Here is a 25,690-nt window from a genome sequence, read left to right on the forward strand (position 1 = left end):
ACAAAAACCCCTTCCTATTGTTTTCAAGGCTCTCCACTAGCCATCTCCACCTTAATTTATCAGCTCTCCCCATCTGCTAGTCGCCAGACTGCACTCTTCATTCCTCTTAAGCTTCCTCATGTGGTCCCCTCAGCCTGGAATTCCCAACCCCAAAAGTCCACCAGACTTCAGTCTTCCTCACCTTCAAACCTCTCCTTCAATCCTACTCCTTTTCCCAACACGCCTTCCTTCATTCCTCAACTGACTATCCAAATCCCCGCAGTTGTATCCACTCAACAGATGCCTCTAGAACATATCTCCTGTAGGCAAGGGATTGGGTCTGACCTGATTATCTTGTATCCACCCCAAAGCTTAGTACAGTGCTTGGCGCATAGTATGCACTTAACAAATACCACAGAGAAATAGTATGGCCTAGTGGAAAGAGCGTGGGTCTGGGTTCTAATCCCGGCTCCGCCACCTGTCCGCTGTGCGATCTTGGGCAGGTCGCTTCACTTCTCTGCGCTTTAGTTTCCTCATCTGCAAAATGGGAATGAAATACCTGTTCTCCCTCGTACTCAGAGCCCTGGGTGGATCGGGGACTGTGTCTGACCTGATTATGTTGTAGAACAGGGCTTGGCACATAATAGGCCATTAATGAACACAATTATTATTATTCATTTCTACCCATCCTCAGCATTTGTGCCTAAATGGATATTTTCACCAAAAATTCCATGCATAGACAACGATTTCGCTAGTTGTACGATTTTTGTTTCCCCAGGTAGAATGTAAACCCCTTGTGGAAAGGAGAGGTGTGTCTCAGGTGTCTGCCATATTTTCCCAGGTGTGAAATAACACACACTTAGCAGGCTCACAATAAATTCCCCTCATACTAGTATAAACCAGCTCCAGATTATTGTTTTAAATGATGGTTCTATAGCTCTCCCTCAAATCTAGCCTGTAATGAACACTAGGTTAGTACACTAGGTCTTTTTCTGCTGTACTTGAGCTTTAGTCAACCTTAAATATCACTGTAGAAGGAAAAGGGGCTAATGTTGAGATACCCCTGACAGGGGCATCTGTGGGGGATTGTACTCCCTAAGATAATAAATGAATAATTATTCCCTAAGAAGCTCCCCAAGATAGGGTTCCTCTCCTTCTCTCCATCCCCCCCCGCCCTACCTCCTTTCCCTCCCCACAGCACCTGCATATATGTTTGTACAGATTTGTTACTCTATTTATTTTACTTGTACATATTTACTATTCTATTTATTTTGTTAATGATGTGCATTTAGCTTTAATTCTATTTGTTCTGATGTCCTGACACCTGTCCACTTGTTTTGTTGTGTTGTCTGTCTCCCCCTTCTAGACCGTGAGCCCGCTGTTGGGTAGGGACCGCCTCTATACGTCGCCAACTTGTACTTCCCAAGCGCTTAGTACAGTGCTCTGCACACAGTAAGTGGTCAATAAATACGACTGAATGAATGAATAAGCAAAGAGAACAGGATCCTTGCAACAATCTGGAAACGGACTGGCCGGGACCAGGAGGAATTTGACAAAGTTTCCCTTCCTGGGTATAGGGGTAAGGTAGAGTTGACCTACAATTAGCTTGCCATAGCAACCACAGATGAGAAGTGGCAGAAAAGATGATTTTATATAGGGAGAGACTCATATGAATGGCTATGCTAATGAATACTAGGCCTGCAGAGGGTTGGTGTGGGGAGAGAAAGCAGTGACCAACATCGCTCCACCCTCTGGGCCGTGCTCATATAATAATAATGATGGCATCTGTTAAGCGCTTACTATGTGCAATGCACTGTTCTAAGCTCTGGAAATGTGGGTGATAAAATGTGAGCCTGCATGTAAGACAAGGGCTCTGATTCTCATTCATTCTTTCTCTCTCTTTCACACACACATCTGGACACCCCAGTCTTGGGTCTTTGAATCTTCCTGCAGAGAGACAGGTACCTATGTATAGGTAGAGAAGCAGCGTGGCTCAGTGGAAAGAGCCAGGGCTTTGGAGTCAGAGGTCACGGATTCAAATCCCGGCTCCGCCAATTGTCAGCTGGGTAACTATGGACAGGTCACTTCACTTCTCTGGGCCTCAGTTCCCTCATCTGGAAAATGGGGATGAAGACCGTGAGCCCCCCCCCCCTTATATGATGGCATTTGTTAAGCGCTTACTATGTGCAAATTGCTGTTCTAAGCGCTGGGGGGGATACAAGTTGATCAGGTCGTCCCGCTTGGGGCTCACAGTCATCCTCCCCATTTTACAGATGAGGTAACTGAGGCTCCAAGAAGTTAAGTGACTTGCCCAACGTCACACAGCAGACATGGGGCAGAGCCGGGATTCGAACCCCTGACCTCTGACTCCAAAGCCGGTGCTCTTTCCACTAAGCCACGCTGCTTCCCTGTAACCTCCCTATCACTTAGAACGTAGTAAGCACTTAATAAATGCCATTATTATTGTGAGTGTACTGTACGTACATATCCATAATTTTATATTAATATCTGTCTCCCCTTCTAGACTGAGAGCTCCTTGTGGTGAGGGAAAATGTCTTCCAACACTTTTGTACTATATTCTCTCAGTATTTTCTCTGTATTCCCTCAGTTATCTGCACCCAGCACATGCTCAATAAATATGATTGATTGCGAGAGGAGGGGCAAGGGTCTGAGGGGACCCAAGCAATCAACTCAGCTCTAGTCATACAATGTGTGTCACCTGAAACAGGAGGAGTTGTCGCATGGAATCCTGGCTAACAAAAATGGGTTGTTTTCAGCCCTAAATAAGTGCTTCCCATGTTCTAAACGCTGTTCTAAGCGCTGAGGGATATTTCTGCCCTAAATAATGGTATTTGTTAAGTGCTTTACCATGTGCTAAGAACTGTTCTAAGCGCTGGGGGATATGCAAGGTGATCAGGTTGTCCCAGGAGGTGCTCACAGTCTTAATGGCCATTTTCCAAATGAGGTAACGGAGGCACAGAGAAGTTAAGTGACTTTCTTTTCAATCGTATTTATTGAGCGCTTACTGTGTGCAGAGCCCTGTACTAAGCGCTTGGGAAGTACAAGTTGGCAACATACAGAGACGGTCCCTACCCAGCAGCGGGCTGTGCGAAGCACTGTTTTCACAGGCATTGATGGTACGCTGGCCCTGGCTAATTCCCTGGGCTATCCATTTCTAGAGACAGGAACACACATTCCTTGAGAAGCAGTGTGGTGTTGCGGAAGAGACGGAGGACCTGGTTTCCAATCCCAGCTCCACCAGATGCCTGCTGGGTGACCTAGGGTAAGTGCCTCAGTTTCCCCATCTGAAAAATGAGGGTTAAATACCTGTTCCTCCTCCCCTACAGACTGCAAGCCCCACTTGGGACAGAGGCCACTTCTGATCTGCTTCTCTTGTACTACCCCAGCCCTTGAGAAGCAGTGTGGCTCAGTGGAAAGAGCCCGGGCTTTGGAGTCAGAGGTCATGGGTTCTAATCCCGGCTCCGCCACTTGTCAGCTGGGTGACTTTGGGCAAGTCATTTCACTTCTCTGTGTCTCAGTTCCCTCATCTGTAAAATGGGGATTAAAACTGTGAGCCCCCTGTGGGACAACCTGATCACCTTGTAACCTCCCCAGCACTTAGAACAGTGCTTTGCACATAGTAAGCACTTAATAAATGTCATCATTATTATTATAAAGTGCTTAACAAATATTAAATAATAATTATTTTTCCAATCCACAGACATTTCTCCCAACTTCCATGAGTTTTACCATTGAATAGCTAGTAATTCTACAACGACATCCACCGATTACTGAAGCAGAACCCCCAATGCCAACTTGCGTACAACCATATTTTCTCTTTACCCTGTTTCTTCCTTTCTCTCCCTGAGCGTCGACTCTCTTCAGGGCAAGGATCCCAAAGGATGCAGTGACCTTTTAGCTTGGGCAGAAGAGCTTTCCATTGGATAATTCCTATTTAAAGCAGAGAAGAGATCTCTCGCATCTGCAAACTTACCCAGCTCTGGGGGCAGCACGGTCAGTCGGTTTCCCTGGATGTGAAGTTCCTTGAGTTGGGTGAGTTCCCCAATTTCTTTAGGCAGTGATATCAGGTCATTATCCCTGAGGCTGAGCTAAAGGAAAATAGGAGGCTGTCAAACATTTTTTAACATGTTAACATAAAGAAGCACACAATAAAAACTCTTACTCTTCTCCTTGCCCTCTCTCCTCCCACTGTGCCGTCCTTTCGATTTATTTACCAGTGCCCGCAGATAAACAAGAAACAGAATCAGGTGTAGCGGTTTATTCTTGCAAACAAACCCTACTCCTTCTCAAATTGACTTGATTCTGCTCCTCCAGGGGCTGTGAAAGTGAATTGATTTTCTAAGAATTTAGATAAATTACTTACTATCTGCAACTTTGTGAGCTTCCCAATATCTGGCGGCAGGATTTCAAAATCGTTGTCACTTAGATAGAGTGCACGCAGGGTGGCTGCAAATTAAACAGCAATATATAAAGAGGGCGTCAGGTTTGATTAATAACCCGGGCTTGGTGAAAAGCCTTTGACATACCTCGGGCTCACAATAATAGCAAGCAGGTCAAACTTAGATTTACTGGCTGATTGTAGTGCAGTGTTCAGGAAAACATTTATATCCCACAGAACTGCCACAATTAACAATTTCAACAATGGTAGACCTCAAGGGGTTGTCAATACTCAGCTGTCAGGAAAGATATCCCTTACTCTCCTACATCTCTGATCCCCCTCCTTTATTATTCAATCGTATTTATTGAGCGCTTACTGTGTGCAGAGCACTGTACTAAGTGCTTTTCACATCCAAGATCAGCAAAGGCCTCCAACTGGCCCTTTTATAACAATGCCTTCAGCAGAGGAATCTTTTGTGAAAATTTGCAAATGGGGCCAAGAAAAAGAGAACATTACTGTAAGGAGCAGAAACCTTACTGCAACATTTCCAGGCAGAGGTTCTACCTAAGGTGATTATTACTATTGACTTAGCTAGGCAGAAGGGGAAAAGAGTGGTGGGGAAAAGATAATAAAATTACTCAAAGAATGAAATACCCAGCTTAGTCCCCAGTATAAGGCTTTATGGGAGTTTTGCCTTTACTAGGATTGATGGACCACGGCAGTTCTGTTATTCCGAAGGAACGGAAATAAAATAGTCATACTCGGAATAAAGGTGTTATATGACTTTTTTCATCCAGAGGCCGGGTTTCTCGCTCTTACGCTCACACAGACATTGACAAACCCACTGGTAGTTTCCCTAAACTACTTAAAATAAGAACCCAGCTCACAAAAGTCTTAAAACCATTAACAGTTTATTGGGGCCATTTTTATTTAACATTCTGGAAAGGCTCCAGAGTCCGGAACTGTCATGGAGTTACGTCACACGGGAAACAAGCACTTTTTGTGCCATCTCTTTTGAAGACGGTCGATATTTTTTTAAATGGCATTTGTCAAGCGCTTACTATGTGTCAGGCACTGTTCTAAGCACTGGGGTAGACACAAGCTCATAAGAATACTAATGATGGCATTTATTAAGTGCTTACAATGTGCAAAGAACTGTTCTAAGCACTATCACCAGGTTGGACACAGTTCCTGTCCCACATGGGGCTCACAATCTCAATTCCCATTTTAGAGATGAGGGAAGTGAGGCCCAGAAAAGTTAAGTGACTTGCCCAAGGTCACAAAGCAGACAAGTGGCAGAGCTGGGATTAGAACCCAGGTCTTCTCACTCCCAGAACCATGCTCTTTCAACTACGCTGCTTCTCTAATTTTTCCCATTTTTTAGCTAAATACACGACTAAATTGTACACAAGGAACTCCTCCTTAACGGAAGGCTAATGGCATTAATAGCAGAGTCTACTTCTGCCCAGTGGTGTCAGATAACCATCTATCAACTAGGCACACGGCTGACTGATGAACGAATATTTTAAAGGACCAGGAGAAGAAAAAAAAAATATAGCCAATCATTTCTCTCAGAGTTTGGCCCGATCAAATAAATTTCATTTTCAGAATGCAAAGCACCATTTTCAGAAAATTTATAGATTTGAAAAGTTTCTTACTAAGGTAGAAGAAGTTTCCAGGAAGGGAATTTTCATTTAAGTTGTTGTAAGTCAAGTCAAGGACCTCGAGAGCAGGTAAAGAGCCAAATCCCCGGGGCAAGGTATTTAACCTGTTCATGCTGTTCAAAGAGAAAAGCAAATGTTTACAATCAGTAGCGGTAACAATGATACAATAATAACAATATTAATAATAGGATTTGCGGGGGACTTATGATATGCCAAGCACTGTACTAAACTCTAAGGTAGATACAAGATAATACGGTTGGACACGGTCCCTGTTCCACATGGAGGTCATAGCCTCAGGTAAGAGGGACTGGAATTTAATTTCCATTTCACAGATGAGGAACATGAGGCACAGGAAAGTTAAATGACCTGCCCACAGTCACACTGCCGGCAACTGGTAGGGCCGGGATTTGAAACCCAGTCTTCCAACTCTTTCCATCCTCTTTCCATTAGGCCATGCCAGTTCTCAACAGAGAAACATATAAGGCCTCCCCTTCGTTCCAGGAAAAGATTCTAAAACCCATTAGAAACCCTCACTCTTCCCACGACACAGTTCTGTCTCCTTGCAAGTCAGTCAGTATCAACACCGATTTTGCCTGAGGAAAACAAAAAGACTTTGGAGGCTAAATGATCTGCTTAGAAGGAGTAAGGCTTACTGTCTCATAATCAGAATTGAAGATGCTCTACTTATTCAGGACCTCCAGCTCCAATGTAAGAAGAGATGAAATGAGCAGAGGGAAGACAGAAAATGCAGCACGGAGGAGAGGAAGGCAACAACTATGGACCATTATCAGAATAATGCAACTTGGAGTTAACTGCAGCATAAAGCCCTCCAAACCCAGGTGAGAAATACGGGTTTCTCCAAAAAGTTTGCCCACACATTAGGGTGCAATTGTTTTAAAATCCAACTGAAAAATTTTCAAGGTGTACACGGAGGAACTAATTAGGTAGGCCTTCGTCTCTCAGAGCAAAGGGGCAGGCAACCCAGTCAATTCCCAATACCTCATCCAAATCCCAGGACAAAAGGAAATCCTTTTTTATGTGTGTGTATATGTGTGTTCTTTAACATTTCCCACCTAGATTATTCTAAGTTTCTACTCTGCTCTTTCCTCAGCGATTAGTAATGAAAACCCCAACCATCCCCACTGAGGACGATGTTTGTAGAATTTCTAAATGAAAGAAATTGGATTTTCTCTTAACCAGCGCACCATCTGGAAAGAGCAATACCTGCCACGGAACCCATTTAATAACAAATAGAGGCAAATCAATAAATGCCGTGAAAGCAAGGGTTTTTCCAATTCATGCCTTGTATTAAATTGATAAATACCTGGTTAGTAAAGATGAGGGTGAGCAACAGGGGGAAAAAGGGAACTGATTAGTGAGACCATTTTCAATCGCCTTTCCCTTTGACATCACCAAATTAAGTTACTCACGTAGCAAGTCCATCACTTCCTCCTTGGAGGACGAAACACGCCCTGGGCCTTACCACTAATTGGCATGGGCATGTCCCAAAAACAAAACAGGTCCCAAAACATGTCCCAAAAACAGGCATGGGCAAGTCCCAGCTTGAGGCTATCAATGAATGACAGCAGCACTGATTTAGCCTGCCCACCCAAACCTAGTAGTGGGAGAATTAATGAGGCCAGAGCGGTGCTTTAAAAGTCCCTATCCGGCTTAGAAGATAGCTACTATTTCTTTTTAATAATAGACCTCGAATGTGTTAATATTACTGCTGATTCTGAAGATCAAGGTCAGGGTCCAGAAAATGACTTCCAACAAGAAAACAGGGAAAATCTGATTTTACTAGAAAAAAAATACACCGGACGCGATTCCATTATCTGCTCCAACAATTCACTTCCAAACAGGCCAACCCATACTGTGAGCCCGCTGTTGGGTAGGGACCGTCTCTTTATATTGCCAACTTGTACTTCCCAAGTGCTTAGTATAGTGCTCTGCACACAGTAAGCGCTCAATAAATACGATTGAGTGAATGTCTCCCCCTCGCCCCCCTCTCCATCCCCCCCATCTTACCTCCTTCCCTTCCCCACAGCACCTGTATATATGTATATATGTTTGTACATATTTTTTACTCTATTTATTTATTTATTTTATTTGTACATATCTATTCTATTTATTTTATTTTGTTAGTATGTTTGGTTTTGTTCTCTGTCTCCCCCTTTTAGACTGTGAGCCCACTGTTGGGTAGGGACTGTCTCTATATGTTGCCAATTTGTACTTCCCAAGCGCTTAGTACAGTGCTCTGCACATAGTAAGCGCTCAATAAATACGATTGATGATGATGATGATAAATGCATCCGTTGCTCATCTGTTTTAAAAAGATCCATTAAAGCTCCATTTCAAAATTCAAACTGTTAAACAGAATTAGCTATCTGTGGGCAGTGGTGCCCTTCGGCCTCCTCCTCCCCTTCTCCCTTTCCCTGGTACGTACCCAAGGTTCAGGTGTTTGAGCTTTTGGAGACTGCTGATCTGCGTGGGCAGCTCCTCAATCTGGTTGTTGAAAAAGTTCAGCACTTCCAGATTCTTCAGTTCCGCTACATTGGGTGGCACAGCTGTGGAAATCAATGTGTTGAGTAAGAACAAGGAACAACTCTCACAGCAATAAGATGACAGAAACAACATATTTTCTCAGTTTCCTTAAAAAGGAGACGAAACTCCAATCCGACCAACTCTATCAGAGGGGCGCGTGTAAAGCTTCTTAGAACACATTCAAGGAAATAACCCACCGCAGAAGTGTAAATGAAACCAACATCTCAAGAGGTCCTACGACATAGTCTGTAAATTGGATGCTCCTTGTGAGCAGGGATCAGGTCTACCAACTCTATTATATTGCAATAATAATAATAATACTGTTGGTATTTGTTAAGCGCATACTACGTGCCAAGCACTGTTCTAAGCGCTGGGGGAGATACAAGGTAATCAGGTTGCCCCACGTGGGGCTCACAGTCATCATCCCCATTTTACAGATGAGGGAACTGAGGCCCAGGGAAGTTAAGTGACTTGCCTAAAGCCACACAGCTGATAAGCGGCGGAGCAGGGATTCGAACCCACAACTTCTGACTCCCGTGCTCTTTCCACTAAGGCATGCTACTTCCCTAAGTGCTTAATACATTGCTCTGCACACAGTAAGCGCTCAATAAATACAATTGAATGAATCAATAAATACACTGATGACATACAGGGGGTGGCGAGGAGGGATTTCAAGCCGAGTGGCCTAAAAAAATTGCAGAGCCTGGGAGGGAGGCCTGAATTGAAGGCTAAGAGCTGACATCATGCTACATTGCCAATCAAGCTATTGAACTTTGATTTTGACTATCTTCGTTACAAGAAGAGAGCAAATCCAAACGCTCCATTTGACACGACCACGCATTCATCCGTCTCTTCAAACAATCTAACATTTGAACTGCTGTCTATTTAACAGTCCACTAAATCACCACAATTGAAGTTCAGCCTCACGTGATGAACTGCCCAACCAAGCCGGTTTCTGATACTGTCTCTAGAGGAAAGGACTCTGATCAATACACACAAAAAAAGGTTACATTAGATTAGCCGCAGATCAATGCCTGGGTATTATCTAGAAATATGAAAAACCAACTCCGCAGCACGATACGAATCCTACCATGCTGATCGTAGGTTAAAAAAAAAAAAAAGCTTTTAAGAGTGTGGTGATGTTTGTTTTTTTCTGCCCTGGATATAAAACATCGACTATGGATATGGAAAGTGAAGATTTGCTTCAAAGCCCCAAATGATAGCTGTATACCTCGTCTGGAGCGGAGCTTGTAAATGACTTAGATTCCCCTTGGACTCTAATCTCAGTTTTGAGATCCGAGATCTTCAGCCCCATTCATGTTTTGGACCTCACGAGCCCAGCTCCCAAGAAAAGTTGTCCTCATCATCCCGAAAGGCTCAGATGGAGGCGGATTCATCCAGGCACTCCACTGGCTGCCCTTCTCCTGCCCGGAATCGGACTCTAGTCCTTAAAACCAGGCTACCCGGTATGCGTTCCAGATGTCCAGATAGATTTTTAAGCTTCTCGACGTACAGAAATCCTTTCTGGCGTTTCCATACTTGAGTGAGCAAAACTGAATCTGAAATGAATCTGAAAGCTTGAAACCTACCCATGTTTCTGGGGTTCGTGTTTTTAAACCACAGAGTACATAAGTCCCCTTATAATGTGAGGATTGCATTCTTACAGAGCCCCACAGCAAGGAAAACTCACATTGTAACATCTGATGTTACAGACGTGCACGTGACCATTTCTCCTGACCCCCGGTTGCGCTGATTCCAGACAGACTCATTCATTCATTCAATCGTATTTATTGAGCGCTTACCGTGAGCAGAGCACTGTATTAAGCGCTTGGGAAGTACAAGTCGGCAACACATAGAGACGGTCCCTACCCAACAGCAGGCTCACAGTCTAGAAGGGGGAGACGGACAACAAAACAAAAAGGTTTGGAAGAACACTGATATGGCTGTCGCGTTCTAGCCCAAACGCAAATGGAAAACACACCGCCTGACAGGATTAAGTGCCTCTCCGAGAAAAGGAAATGGGGCCCCGATCTCCTGAAGTTCATCCAGCAGCAGAGAAGCAGCATGGCTCAGTGGAAAGAGCCTGGGCTTGGGAGTCCGAGGTCATGGGTTCAAATCCCGCCTCCGCCAACTTTCAGGTTGTGTGACTTTGGGCAAGTCACTTCACTTCTCTGGGCCTCAATTCCCTCATCTGGAAAATGGGGATGAAGACTGTGAGCCCCCCGTGGGACAACCTGATCACCTTGTAACCTCCCCAGCGCTTAGAACAGTCCTTTGCATGTAGTAAACGCTTAACAAATACCATCATTATTATTATTATTATTAGCACACATGTTGCTGCTAAGGAGGGTGTAAAGAAGCTCGTAAGTGCTAGAGTTGGCTTAGACGATGTTACGGCTCAGGGGGTTGGGAAATTCATCTGGACAGCTTGTTGGAGGAGGTAGGATTTAAGGAGGGATTTGAAAGTGGGGAGAAGGGAGTTACAAGTCAGGGAAACAACATGAGCAAAGAGTGGAGACAGGAGAGCCGAGAGCATGGTGTAGCAGTAATAATAGTACTTACTAAGTTCTCACTGTCTGCAAAGCACTCTACCAAGTGATGGGAATAGGTGGGAATTCGACACAGTCCCTATCATCTGAGGAGCTCACAGCCCAGGACTGGTTAAGAAGGAATGAAAACGGTGAGCTGGGCATTATCCTTGTGCTTAATACAGTGCTTTGCACACAGTAAGACCCCAATAAATACGATTGACTAACACGTACCACAGTAATAAGGTGAAAGCTGAAATCATGAGAGTGGATGAGTGTAGACTGAGAACACAGAAGGGAACTGAAAACTGAACACTGAGGGATGCCAGCGGTGACAGAATGAGAAACAGAGGAGACAGAGAAGGAAAGTGAGAAGGAGCAGTAAGAGAGGTGGGAGGAGGACCAGAATAGGATTGTGTCAACAAAAGCGAGGACTGACAGTGTTTCAGGGAGAAGGGAGGCATACACGGTGTCAAAAGCAGAAGAGAGATCAAGGAAAATTAGGATGAAGTGGAGTCCTTTGGACTTGGCAAGAAGGTGGTCACTTGGTAAATTCAGAGAGGGAAGTCTTGATGGAGTAAGGTCATCAGAGTGTGGCAGGAGGGAGTAGGTGGAGAAGAAATTCAGACGGTGGGCGTAATAGGAGTGTGGACTGGAATGGGAGGAGGGAAGCAGAGCCTTAACTTCAAGACAAGTCTTGTTTTGAAATGGAGAAGGCTTGTATGAGTTTGAAGGGAAGGGGAAGGAGCTATTGGACAGTGAAAGGTTGAATATGGCAGTGAGGAAAGGGCAGAGAGGAGCAAGTACTTTTAGGAGGTGAAAGGAGACAGAATCGGAGGCCCAGGAAGGGGGGATTGATTTAAGGAGCAGGTTGGAAAATTCTTCTTAGGAGATGGCTGGAAAGCAGGAAAAAGATGAGGAAGTGGGAATAGAGTGTTGAGGAGGTGATGTGGGGATTTGGGAACAGTCGGGTCTGACAGTTTTGACTTCACCGACAATGTCTGCATGGAGTGCATCGGTGTTTCCTAATAATAATTGTGGTATTTGTTATGCGCTTACTATGTATGTGGAGAAGCAGCGTGGCTCAGTGGAAAGAGCCCGGGCTTTGGAGTCAGAGGTCATGGGTTCAAATCCCGGCTCTGCCAATAGTCAGCTGTGTGACTTTGGGCAAGTCACTTCACTCTCTGGGCCTCAGTTCCCTCATCTGTAAAATGGGGATTAAGACTGTGAGCCCCACGTGGGACAACCTGATCACCTTGTAACCTCTCCAGTACTCAGAACAGTGCTTTGCACATAGTAAGCGCTTAATAAATGCCACTATTATTATTATTCCCTGGGCCTCAGTTCTCTCATCTGGAAAATGAGAATTAAGACTGTGAGCCCCTCTTGGGACAACCTGATCACTCTGTAACCTCCCCAGCGCTTAGAACAGGGCTTTGCACATAGCAAGCACTTAATAAATGCCATCATTATTATTATTATCATTACGTGCCACACACTGAACTAAGCGCTGGGGTGGATGCAAGCAAATCAGATTGGACACAGTCCCTGGCCCATATGGGGCTTCAGTCTCACTCCCCATTTTTCAGATGAGGTAACTGAGGCACAGAGAAGTGAAATGACTTCCCCGAGGTCACCCAGCAGACAAGCGGCGGAGCCAGGATTAGGACCTAGGATGTTCTGACTCCCAGGAGTGCTATCCACTATGCCATAATGCTTCTCCCATTTCTCTGACCCACCAGGCGGGGTAAAGGGAGGTGAAATACTCTGGACTGACTGGTTGGGAACGATGGATTCGGTTACTGAAGTGGTTGGTTAGGAGATCTGGGATAAAGCTGAGAAGCTACGAAAATGTTGCCCTTTGAACGATCTTCCTATGTGCGCGGATACATGTTGTGTGAATGGAACCATTCCCTTTCTATGAACCCCATAAGACGGTATGAACCCCATAAGACGGTATGCAGGTGGACAGTTCTATGAAATTAAAGGCCCTTCCTCTGTCCCTTTCAAATCTCCTCACCTTCAGAGCTCTCTGAAAATCACATTTCCTCCAAAAGGCCTGCCCTGAATAAGCCCTCATTTCCCCTACCAACTCTCCCCTGTGCCTTACCTCTTAAACTCTCCATATTCACGTCACCCTAACTCCCAAAGTGCATATCCTTAAAACGTGCCATTTTCCCTATCTGTAATTTACTTTAACGCCTGTCTCCCCCTCAAGACCGTAAGCTGCCTGTGGACAGGGATAATGTCTGCCAACTCTATTGTACTGTACTTCTCTACGCTGTAGAGAAGCAGCGTGGCTCAGTGAAAAGAGCCCGGGCTTTGGAGTCAGGTCATGGGCTCTAATATTGCCTCTGCCACTTGTCAACTGTGTGACTTTGGGCAAGTCACTTCACTGTGCTTCAGTTACCTCATCTGTAAAATAGGGATGAAGACCGTGAGCCCCCGTGGGACAACCTGATCAACTTGTAACCTCCCCAACACTTAGAACAGTGCTTTGCACATAGTAAGCACTTAATAAATGCCATCATCATTATTATTATTATTACTTTTCCAAGTGCTTAGTACAGTGCTCTGCAAACCATAAGCCATAGTACTGAGAAGCAGCGTGGCTCAGTGGAAAGAGCCCGGGCTTTGGTGCCAGAGCTCATGGGTTCAAATCCCGGCTCTGCCAATTGTCAGCTGTGTGACTTTGGGCAAGTCACTTAACTTCTCTGGGCCTCAGTTCCCTTGTCTGTAAAACGGGGATTAATGTAAACCCCCCGTGGGACAACCTGATCACCTTGTAACGCCCCCCCCCCCCCCCCAGCGCTTAGAACAGTGCTTGGCACATAGTAAGCGCTTAATAAATGCCATCATTATTATTATTATTATTATTATTATTAAGCCCTCAATAAATTCCATCTATTGACTGAATGATTTGTAGAAAATTACTTTAAGGTGAATTCTTGAAGGTATACTAACACCTGAATAGTTGAAAGCCATTTGACCCAAGAGTAATTGATATTCAGACTTTTTTATCTAACTTTCCACAACTGAATTCCAGAAATTTCCCTATGTAACATACATTGTCTTGCCACCTGTGAGATCCCTTTCCCTATGGGATCATCACCCTCATTCTCATCAGCACAAAGAACAACACTCTCTCAAGGAAAGTGATGATCCCAGTTCAGCCATGAACCACAAAAGATGCAGCCAGAGTCTCTGCCACAATCCAGAGCTCTTCAGCCAACGCAATTAAATGCTGGGCTGAAGGCATCACCTTTTTTGACAGGATGAGAGATTATTTCACTCTCCTGGCTAAATCAGTCCAATTTAAAGCCACAAATTATGCTAAATGTGATTTAGGGCTTTGTTTTGTGGACACAAATGATAGCTCCACATTCAATTTACCAACCCTCTCCTAGCCGGGTGGCGTGCATGTGAATTTTATGTTTAAGATTTTATTGAAACCAAAGAAGAAAAACCTAAACTACACAATTAACATTCTCCTGGCCATACTGAAAACTCAAATGAAATGAACACTCAGCCCTGCCTTTTATAACTTAATTCCTTACAGCGATTAAAATGTAAAACATCTCCCCACAAAGGCTGCCTGCTGTTTCAGAAAACCAGAATAAGGGAAGAAACTTGAGACTTTGAGACGCAGGCACTTACGTTAATTGTTCATAGTGGTTCTCTAAATTTGGTCAAATCCCCCTTTTCTATATCCGTAAGGAAGTTTTCTTTTTCCTGGACTATATAAGCTATATGACAAGAAAGGCTCCCATCTACACAATACTAAGGAATGACCATGAAAATATGGCGCAAAGATGTTGGGGTCAGAGACGTATTTATGAAGTGCAAGGGAAAGATACCCTGGATGAAAAAGGGGATTATGTATGCTGCATTAACAAACAAGAATCATTTTAAGTATAATTAAACAAACTTGATTTTTTAAAAATACAATCACTGTAAGCCTCCATTTCCCTTTCAGCTTCCGAGCTGGAGAAATGCTGAGCCAATACAGTGAGCCAGTGTGCTAGAAATCAATGAGATTATCAGCACAAAGCACAATTGGATCAGATTTCATATTCAAAGTACCAAGAAGAATTTAATTAAGTGAAACATAATGGAGTGTTTTTTTAAAAAAAAACCCACCTAGAACAATGAAGAGGCTGTGGCTTTTCAAAGTAAGCTGTGATGTTTTCTCTCCAGGCACTGTATGTCATATGGTGGGTATATATGTTATGTTACTGTTGGGAACAGAAGATGATTTTCTCTGGCTAGAGCTGGGGTGTCTTGCTCTCCCTTCTTCCTAGGTTGTATGTCCTGCTGGCCGTGATAAACTGAACTGGGGGTGCGTGCTATTTTGTGGAAAGACGTGGTGATTCCTGGTGGAAGGAGAAAGGGGATGGCAATTGGGAATGCCCTGCATAGCAGCTTGTGAAGTTACTGAGGCCTCATACTTGGCAGAATTCCTGCTTGCCTGCGTGTCCTGGGAATCAGCATCGTCCTCCCTGTCCTCTCTTCCATCTGCCTGAACAGTCTGGTGATATTATTATCGATATTATTAGCATTAATAACAATAATAATAATAATGGCATTTATTAAGCATTTACTACGTGCAAAGCACTGTTCTAAGCGCTGGGGAGGTTACAAGGTGATCAGGTTGTCCCACGTGGGGCTCACAGTCTAATAATAATTGTGGTATTTGTTAAGCTGCTTACTATGTGCCAAGCATTATACTAAGAACTGGGATTGAGATTAGATCACCAAATGGGGCTACCAAGAGGGAGAAAAGGAACTGAATTCCCATTTTTGCAGAGGAGGGAACTAAAGCACAGAGAAGTGACTTGCCCAAGGTCACACAGCAGAAACCCAGTTCCTCTAACTCCCAAGCCCATGCTCTTTCCATTACGTCTCGTTGCTTCTGAGTGGGTTAGTGTCCCTCTCAGCGGTCCTTTATCTTATGTCTATTCAGTAGCTCTCACACTCTCACCTGTATGACTGACATTCATCTCCAATCGAAATCATTTCACAGGGCAATCTCCAACAGCCCCGTCACACTGAAGTCGGGGCAAATCCAGAATAAAAATGTGCCAAAGAGTAGAAGGAACGGGACTCAATTCCACAGTACAGCCAGGATACAGTTACGGGTTGCCCCGTCCATTCCTAAATATCTATCTTTCAGAATCGGGGCCGAAACTGGTTTGCAGATGGAACTTTTTTTTCTTACTTCCCATAGTACTTCCCAAGTGCTTAGTACAGTGCTCTGCACACAGTAAGTGCTCAATAAATACGATTGAATGAACTTTTTTTTCTTAACTCTGGACTTTTCCAGCTGGAGTCCCTGGACCTCCTGAGCTCCAAATCTCCCAGTTCTCATCCTCTTTAGTCAGCTCCATCCTGGCCCAGATCAGTTTGCTGCTACTGTCCGTGCTGCTTTGGAAGCTAGAGAGGGCTCTCCAAAAATTTCTCAGAATGGGCAAAAATCTTGAGGTAGACTTCGGCCCGCAGAACGCTAACAGTTAAAAGTCATATTCAGATCATTTTGGTGCTCTTTACATTCCAATTTAACCTTACGGCGCGCTAAGCCACCATGGCAAGGAGGAGGGAGATTAACAGAAGAGGGGCTCTCGAGGGGAGAGCCGAGACGGGTGCCCTGCTGCTTTTAGTAAATTTGATTTATTGAACACAGATTGCAAATCCTCACACCAGGTGCTGGTCTTAATAAAGCCTTTTGGATCACATCTAATACTGTTAAAGTTGCGAAGGTTTGGAAGAAGCAGCAGAAGAAGCTGCTTTGGAGAAGCAGCGTGGCTCAGTGGAAAGAGCCCTGGCTTTGGAGTCAGAGGTCATGGGTTCAAATCCCGGCTCCGCCAACTGTCAGCTGTGTGACTGTGGGCAAGTCACTTCACTTCTCTGGGCCTCAGTTACCTAATCTGTAAACGGGGATTACAACTGTGAGCCCCCCCCATGGGACAACCTGATCATCTTGTAACCTCCCCAGCGAGTTATGCACATAGTAAGCGCTTAACAAATACCATCATTATTATTATTATTGGAGGTGGTGGAGAGGGGGGAGTTTTCTGAAAACGTGGAATAGTCTAACTCTGATCTAACAGAAATGATTTCAGGCAGGATAATGTCCAAAAAAACCTTCAGGATAGAATCATTTCAAGCAGAGAAAAAAAAGCTCTGCCCCACCCAGCTACAAAAATGATACATTTCTGGAATGGTTTTGCCAGAACTGGTGGCATTTCAAATGTTGTTCTGTGTCAGGAAGCCACGTGGAGCCCGGCAGCATTTACAGCAGAACGGCTCTCAAGCCGGGCATCTGGGAAGAGACAAAAAGGTGAAATGACAACCGCCAAGACCCTTCATCTCTCTTTGTTTTGACCCTATATCTCTTTAATACCTGCCTCTCTTTGAGCTCATGGGTGTTAGAAGGATAAACAGTCTGCATGGGAAAAGCTTACTGCTTCTTGGAAGAGAGATTGAAAATCTTTTAAAAATATATTTAGATAAGCCAAGAGCTGAGAAACTGAGAAGCTGAGAAATGGGAGTGAACATCTTTAGGACTATGAATAGGGTTGAAAATAATTAGTGGCTGCTTTCAGAGATATGACTGGAAAAATCAACCTCTTCTACAACCATATTTGATAACAAGGATACTGACAATGCAGCCAAACAACATAGGCTTACTGATGCCAGAGACAAAGAAATCCCTAATTAACATGACCAACAGGATGAAATGTGATTCCAAACACTTCTTCTGGCCTAAGTAAAAATGCAGCATTTTTCTAATGAGCATTTGAAAAATACACTGTTCTGCTCATAACACAAAATTAGCTTGAAGGCAAATTTTCCTGATGCCGATTCTCGAAGTAAATTAGGATTTGTCCTTTTAGAAGCCATTTTACTTTTTCTATGTAAAAAACAGTCCTTCCACTGTCATATTCAAATTGTACTCTTCAGAACCTTTATTTGCAAAGAAATCTTGTTAATATTTCATGACCACTTATTCTGCCTTCAGAATTAATATACACGGTGCTTAACTAGTTCCATTTTACTATACGACTCTTCAGTTCAAAAACACTCGAACATTAACTAGTTTTACAAGATTTTATGAGTTTTTTTCCCCAGTTATTGATAGAGCAAAGTACAATAATGATATTTGTTAGAAAAGGCAGCTTGTTTAAATGCAAATCAGCTTCTCGGATCTACGTTTTTGCTATGCTGGAAACAGAAGAACTTAATACCTAAGAATCCAGTGCCAATATGTCCAGAACAAACAACACTCCAAGAGCTTTCTCAGCAACAAAACGAACACTCCTTTACCGTACAACATTGAGTTAACAAGGGCTTAGAGGGTATCCAAAGAATGAAGAGGGTATTTGGGGAAAGTGTTCGTCTCGGATTTGAAACAAAGATTTACATGGGGGATTTAAAATAATTTGCTTGACTTGCTTATAGGGTCCAAACTTTACAATTACTTTTCCAAACTCAAAGATATTAAATGCATACGGCCTTTGTGTTTTGATTCAGGCAGCAAGGACTCTGACTTGCAGCTGAAAGGAAAAAAGTCTACGATAGAGAAACCAGAGGAAAATGTGAAGAAAGTTAGTAAAGGACAGGCTTTACTAACAGGGGCCCCAGAAGCAGCACGGCAGGGTGGATAGTGCACGGGCCTGGGAGAAAGACGGTCATGAGTTCTAATCCATCACTTGTCAGCTGTGTGACCTTGGGCAAGTCATTTCACTTCTCTGGGCCTCAGTTACCTCATCTGTAAAATGGGGATTGAGACTGTGAGCCCCACGTGGGACAGGAACTGTGCCCAACCCGACTGGCTTGTATACACTCCAGCACTTAGTACAGCGCCTAGCACATAGTTAAGCACTTAACAGTTACCATCATTTTTATTATTTTTATTACTATTACAGAGAATAGTTTTCTCTGTGCAAAGGAGAGAAAGGGAATAAGGTAGATGCTTCAAAACATCACTTGCATTTCCCCGAGGAACAAATCATCACTCAGGTGTTGTCTACAGCAGCACGATGGATAAGAGAGCAGCATTCTGAATTCCCCTCCAGCCCCTAGATGTGGCTAGTGTGCTAACAAAGCAATACATCAATAAACGGTTTTAATTTGGGAGCTGTAGGCTGAAAAGTGCTGAGAGAAAAGCAAAGACAGGCCAGCATCTGGGGAGAAAGGGACATCTAGTGAAGGGGAAGGGAAAGGATGAAATGCATACTTGCCTCCAAGATGCTTAAGGATTGGCGACCAGAGTTTGAGAAGGAACTAAGGAAAAGAAGAGAGACAAAGAAAGAAACCAAATTCAATCAATGCAGAGAGGACCGTGGGCAGAGTCGAGAGCCTGCTCTAGCTGCAGTAAAGGGTGGTCATCTCATCGTAGTTCCTGCTAGTTTGGGCAAAGTTTGGCAGGGAAAGGAATTTATTATCCAAGGATGATTCCAAAGACCTCCTTTCTTCATCACACTTTTATAAGAGCAGCTCAAGACTACCTCATGGGAGGTTCCTGCCCCTCTGGTTCACCACTTGACAGAGATGCTAATAATCAGCGAAAGGCAGCCTGAAAGAGGAGAAGGGACAATCATCCCTTGGCTGTCTCTCCTACGGGCTACTCCTGCATTTCAGTTGACACCGGAGTATCAATATACTTATCTGAGGTGGGGGCAATGGAGCTCCTTTTTCGGTTTGGTCTTTCTGGCATTTATTAAGCACGTACCATGATCTATTGGCACGCAGAAGGTGCCAATACATGCTATGGATTGATTGACTGATGTGCTACACGCCGCGATAGATTCACGCTAATCAGATGAGACACAGCCTCCGTGTCGCCGGGAGCTAACAATCCTAGTACAAAACACTTTAGATTTCCCAAGAATGAGAGATCTTGGCAGTTACCTTTCCCCCTAGATTAGATCATCTGCCTAAATTCTACACACATACTGAAATATCACTATCCTTTTTTTTGAGAAATGTGTGTGGCAGAGAAATGTGGACATGGGATTATCAAATAAGCATCAATTTAAGGAGGAACAGAGTGGAAAAGGCTGAAGCTTCTTTGTATTCCAGTTATCTCATTCTTGTCTCCCAAGGGACCGTGTAAGGAGGAAGGGAAAGAAAGTCCCATATGCTTGTTTGCCATCTTCAATTTAACCCACAAATGCCACAAATTCAGCCAATTTAAGACCTTGACAAGCCACTGGTATCCACGGCCCTGTTTAATTAATACCTGCCATCCCTCGAAAACAGGGTGTGCAATCTTTACAGATTTAATCTTTCACAGGAACAAACTGATAAATGGGCGCTCATTTAAAAAATAAGCTATTGATCAAAACCCCTGTGCTATAAATACATTAAAATTCTGTTAAAATGCAAACAGCACGTTGTTTTGGTCTTGTCACAAGATAAATTCATGACATTGAAACTATTTACTTAGCATACTTTCCCCATAAATCTCATACAAACCATACACAAAAACTTTGGCATGAGTCATGACAAGTAATCCATGATAAAGAGAAGCCATTGCTGCCAGGGAGCTGGGCCTTGAGAGAACGTTGAAGGTCATTCTTCTGAGCAAAGAGAGCTCCCTTCCCCGCCTTTCATTTACAGGATTGGGGTCAAACTTGATTGTTCATTTAAAAGTGCTTAAATTGTCTACTGAAATCATTTCTGCAAAGTTGGGGAGACAGGGTTTTCAGAATAAACACGATATTGAATTTCCACTATATGAATGTTTATGGCAAAAACCCACATATTACATCCCAGAATATAAACCGTATAAAGTGATCTTAATCCACCTACACTTGACATGGCAACTTTTGGGTTTTTGTGTGTTTTGGGGGGGACAGATCATAGGAAATCATTAATAATCTATCAGCCATTTCAATCCCATATGCGAGGTATAAATAACCAAGAAGCAATGCCCATGCTTTCTAACCTCCTGTAAAATAAACGCATGTTATACTCAACCCTGGAGACTTTCATAGAAGTGGAATCACTTGTGATCTACTAGCCAACTCGATGGCCACCATGTTTTTAGCCAAGGCCCTACACCTGTAAGCCAAACGGTCTGTTAACTTCAGTGGATAATTTCTCCCTAGTAGCTTCAAGACAGGGAGAGAAGAGGAAACAACTGCAAACTCAGTACTGTACTGTCCTTGGGGCTGCTTTGCATTCAACGTTTGTCACAGCTGATTTTGAATAAACAAACTATAAAAATCTGAATCTTTGCCATAACAAAGTCTGGGAAGAGGCTGTCTTTGATATTCAACCTTTCTAGTCCTCCCTTGCACCTCCACAACATAAAGCTCTAATAAGTCTAATTTATTTTAGGCAACTTGAAGGAAGCACAAATAATAATAATAATAACAATGGTATTTTTTAAGCGCTTACTATGTTCCCGGCGCTGGTACTAGCCACTGGGGTGGTTACAAGCAAATCACAGTTCCACATGGGGCTCACAGTCTCCATCTCCATTTTACAGATGAGGTAACTGAGGCACAGAGAAGTAAAGTGACTTGCCCAATATCACAAATGATGTACAATGTAAACTATTTAGGGTTTTTATAAATTGTTACAAATTCTGATCATTATTTGTACAGATTTATTACTCTATTTTACTTGTACATATTTGCTATTCTATTGATTTTGTTAATGATGTGCATCTAGCTTTACCTCTATTTCTTCTGATGACTTGACACCTGTCCACATGTTTTGATTTGTTGTCTGTCTCCCCCTTCTAGACTGTTAGCCTGTTGTTGGGTAGAAACCATCTCTATATGTTGCCAACTTCTACTTCCCAAGCGCTCTGCACATAGTAAGCGCTCAATAAATATGATTGAATGAATGAATGAATGAATCAGACTGAGTCCAACCCTCTACAAATGATACATATGATTTTGAGGCTATTAATATCAATATCTATATTAATGTCTTTCCCTATCTAGTAAGAATAAACCATGAAAATTTCTCAACAAAAAAGCATAATAAACTCATTAAAAATATTTCAAAAGTTTCAAACTAATACTCAGAATACATTCATATCTTGTAATGTTTTTATTTTAAGTCCTGAACTATCATTCCCTAATAAAAGGCATTTTCCCATGAAATATGGTCTTTAGTGGTTAAGACATCAACATGAACATTCCTAACAGGCATTTGGCTCAGTGGAAAGAACACGGGCTTGGGACTCACAGGTCATGGGTTCTAATCCTGGCTCCGCCACTTGTCGGCTGTGTGACTTTGGGCAAGTCACAACTTCTCTGGGCCTCAGTTCCCTCATCTGTAAAAAGGGGATTAAGACTGTGAGCCCCACATGGGACAACCTGATCACTTTGTACCCACATAGTAAGCACTTAACAAATGCCATTATGATTATTATTATTATTAAGAATTTCAAATTCACTGAGTGTCACTTGTTTATTTTTAAAATCAACTTTCCACAAGAATATGAGATATGGAAAACCTAAAAATTTTGGCTGCTAACGACCAGACTTTGGAAGAATTCCATGAAGGAATCAGGTCTGGAGGGAAGGGGGTGCGAGCAGGTGGGGGTGTGAAATGGTGGGGTCACTGGGGACTGGGGACCTGGGTTGGATCAGCATATGGGGCAAAGGGAAGCAGTGTGGCCTAGTGGATAGAGCACAGGCCCAGGAATCAGAAGGACCCGGGTTCTAATCCCGGTTCTGCCCCTTGTCTGCGGCATGACCTTGGGCGAGCCCCTTCCCTTCTCTGTTACCTCATCTGTAAAATGGGGATTAAGCCTGTGAGCCCCACGTGGGCCATGAACTGGGTTCAACCTGATGAGCTTTTATCTATTTCAAGAAGCAACGTGGCTCAGTGGCAAGAGCCCGGGCTTGGGAGTCAGAGGTCATGGGTTCAAATCCTGGCTCCGCCAATTGTCAGCTGGGTGACTTTGGGCAAATCGCTTCACTTCTCTGGGCCTCAGTGACCTCATCTGGAAAATGGGGATGAAGATTGTGAGCCCCACGTGGGATAACCTGATCACCTTGTATCCCCCCCAGCGCTTAGAGCAGTGCCTTGCGCATAGTAAGCGCTTAACAAATGCCATCATTATTATTATTCTATTATTATTATTATTACCCCAGCACTTAGGAGTTCCTGGCATATAGGAAGCACTTAACAAATACCATTAAAAAAAAAGGAACCACATCAGAAGTAGAGCTACTCTGGAGCCCCATGATTCATCCCAGGCTGCCTGACTAGAATGCCTGAGGTCGAATCCAGTCCGGCTAAAAGAAAATTCCAGCTGACTGCCTGTTTCTCTTATTCATTCATTCGATCGTATTTATTGAGCGCTTGGGAAGTACAAGTTGGCAATACATAGAGACGGCCCCTACCCAACAATGGGCTCACAGTCTGGAAGGATAGATCTTCTAGACTGTGAGATAAGAGCCCTTATCAGAATAAGGATAGATTTATTGCATCACCTGCAAAATACAATGCTGAAGAGAGCATTTGGTTGCTCATATCTCTGAATTGGAGGGCAAGACACAATTCTCCATTTTACGGCATTCCTGATGTGGGTCAGTATTACCCAATTCTCCACCATGCTGCCTGCCTGGATCGACAGCACCAAGTCACTCACCGCTTTCGGGATCGGAACATCCACATCTATCAGCTGCGACAGGCATCCTAAAAACGTTGAGGTATCTGAAATTGCTGGGTAATCGGAATCCTGAGAGTTTTTAACAGTCCCAATAACCTGGAATTTATTAAATGTAAACTTGCCTTTCGGGACGCTCACAACAAAAATGATAACTGGCAGTTCTTTCTCGCAACTTCTAAAGAGATCACTAAATAGAGAAGCAGCGTGGCTCAGTGGAAAGAGCCCGGGCTTTGGAGTCAGAGGGCAAGGGTTCAAATCCCGGCTCCGCCAGTTGCCAGCTGGGTGACTTTGGGCAAGTCGGAGAAGAAGCATGGCTCATTGGAAAGAGCCCGGGCTTTGGAGTCAGAGGTCAAGGGTTCAAATCCCGGCTCCGCCAATTGCCAGCTGGGTGACTATGGGCAAGTCGGAGAAGCAACATGGCTCACTGGAAAGAGCCCGGGCTTTGACTGATTGATTGATTTGGAGTCAGAGGTCATGGGTTCAAATCCCAGCTCTGCCAACTGTCAGCTGTGTGATTTTGGGCAAGTCACTTAACTTCTCTGGGTCTCAGTTCCCTCATCTGTAAAATGGGGATAAAGACTGTGAGCCCCCCGTGGGACAACTGGATCACCTTGCAACCTCCCCAGTGCTTAGAACAGTGCTTTGCACATAGTAAGCGCTTAACAAATACCATCATTATTATTATTATTACGTCACTTCACTTCTCTGGGCCTCAGTTCCCTCATCTGGAAAATGGGGATTAAAACTGTGAGCCCACCGTGGGACAACCTGATTCATTCATTCATTCAATCGTATTTATTGAGTGCTTACTGTGTGCAGAGCACTGTACTAAGCACTTGGGAAGTACAAGTTGGCAACAGATAGAGACAGTCCCTACCCAACAGCCTAGAAGGGGGAGACAGCCAACAAAACAAAACATATAAACCAAATAAAATAAATAGGATAAATATGTACAAGTAAAATAGAGTAATAAATACGTACAAACATATATACGTATATACAGGTGCTGTGGGGAGGGGAAGGAGGTAAGGCGGGGGGGATAGGGAGGGAATCTGATCACCTTGTGACCTCCCCAGTGCTTAGAACAGTGCTTTGCATGTAGTAAGCACTTAATAAATGCCATTATTATTATTATTATTATTATTATAAATAAAGCATATTACGTAACTATAAAAATAATGTTATATCTCCCTTTTCGAAGGATTTGCAGTCCTCTGTGGACTAAGCCTGTTTGCAACCTGAAATTTCCATTCTAACACAGCAATGTGTCCTATTGTTCCAAACGGAATATTCCGTAGACATTTCTGGAGTTGGCATTTCTGCGCAAGGACACAACTCAACACAATCCACATCTCAACAATGCCCTCTTATGACCAAATCCCCACTTGCAACTCTCGCAATTCAGGGCGGACAATCGCGCGGGGCCGGGTGGGAGGCATGGAGACAGAATGCAGAAAAGGGCTAGGAGTTATGAGGAGTGGAGCAGATTGGATGAGATGACCCTAACAAAGAGGCCAAAACGACTCTTACGACAACCCAGCGCAGCTTCTTTCGAAGGGCTTCTTCAAGGTGCTACCTTCTGGAAGTAACCCTTAGGACCGCTCTAAGGAGCAAAACCATTATGACGTTATGAGGCCTGTTCTACTGAACCCCTGGGCATCCCAAGCCTGCCTAAAACACACACACACACACACACACACACCACACACTTTTTCTTTCACCTAAAAAAACGCACACATACACACTCTCTTTCTTTCACCTAAAACACATATACATACACTCTTTCTCTTTCTTTTGCCTAAAAAACACACACACAGTCTTTTTCTTTCTCCTAAAAAACACATACATACACTCTCTTTCACCTAAAAAATATATACACACACACTCTTTCTTTCGCCTAAAAAAAACACACATACACACACTCTTTTTCTTTTGC

General features: G+C 43.6%; 1 protein-coding gene across 2 annotated transcripts in view; it reads right to left on the reverse strand.

Annotated features, from left to right (window-relative positions):
• The window catches only part of RSU1 (Ras suppressor protein 1), a 227,433-nt gene that overhangs the window by 150,269 nt on the left and 51,474 nt on the right, over positions 1–25,690 (reverse strand). The window contains exons 1-5 of one of the 2 annotated variants that reach the window (XM_038755738.1): positions 23,734–23,814; positions 8,489–8,609; positions 6,037–6,155; positions 4,364–4,446; positions 3,974–4,088 (exon numbers count right to left, since the gene is read on the reverse strand). In XM_038755738.1, coding sequence (XP_038611666.1) covers positions 3,974–4,088; positions 4,364–4,446; positions 6,037–6,155; positions 8,489–8,609; positions 23,734–23,779 — 484 coding nt within the window. In that variant the 5' untranslated portion in view covers positions 23,780–23,814. Of the gene's footprint in view, positions 1–3,973; positions 4,089–4,363; positions 4,447–6,036; positions 6,156–8,488; positions 8,610–23,733; positions 23,815–25,690 lie in introns of those variants that run through there. The other variant, XM_038755737.1, reaches the window with a different exon arrangement.

This window comes from Tachyglossus aculeatus, chromosome 13 (genome assembly GCF_015852505.1).
Source record: "Tachyglossus aculeatus isolate mTacAcu1 chromosome 13, mTacAcu1.pri, whole genome shotgun sequence".
NCBI lineage: Eukaryota > Metazoa > Chordata > Mammalia > Monotremata > Tachyglossidae > Tachyglossus > Tachyglossus aculeatus.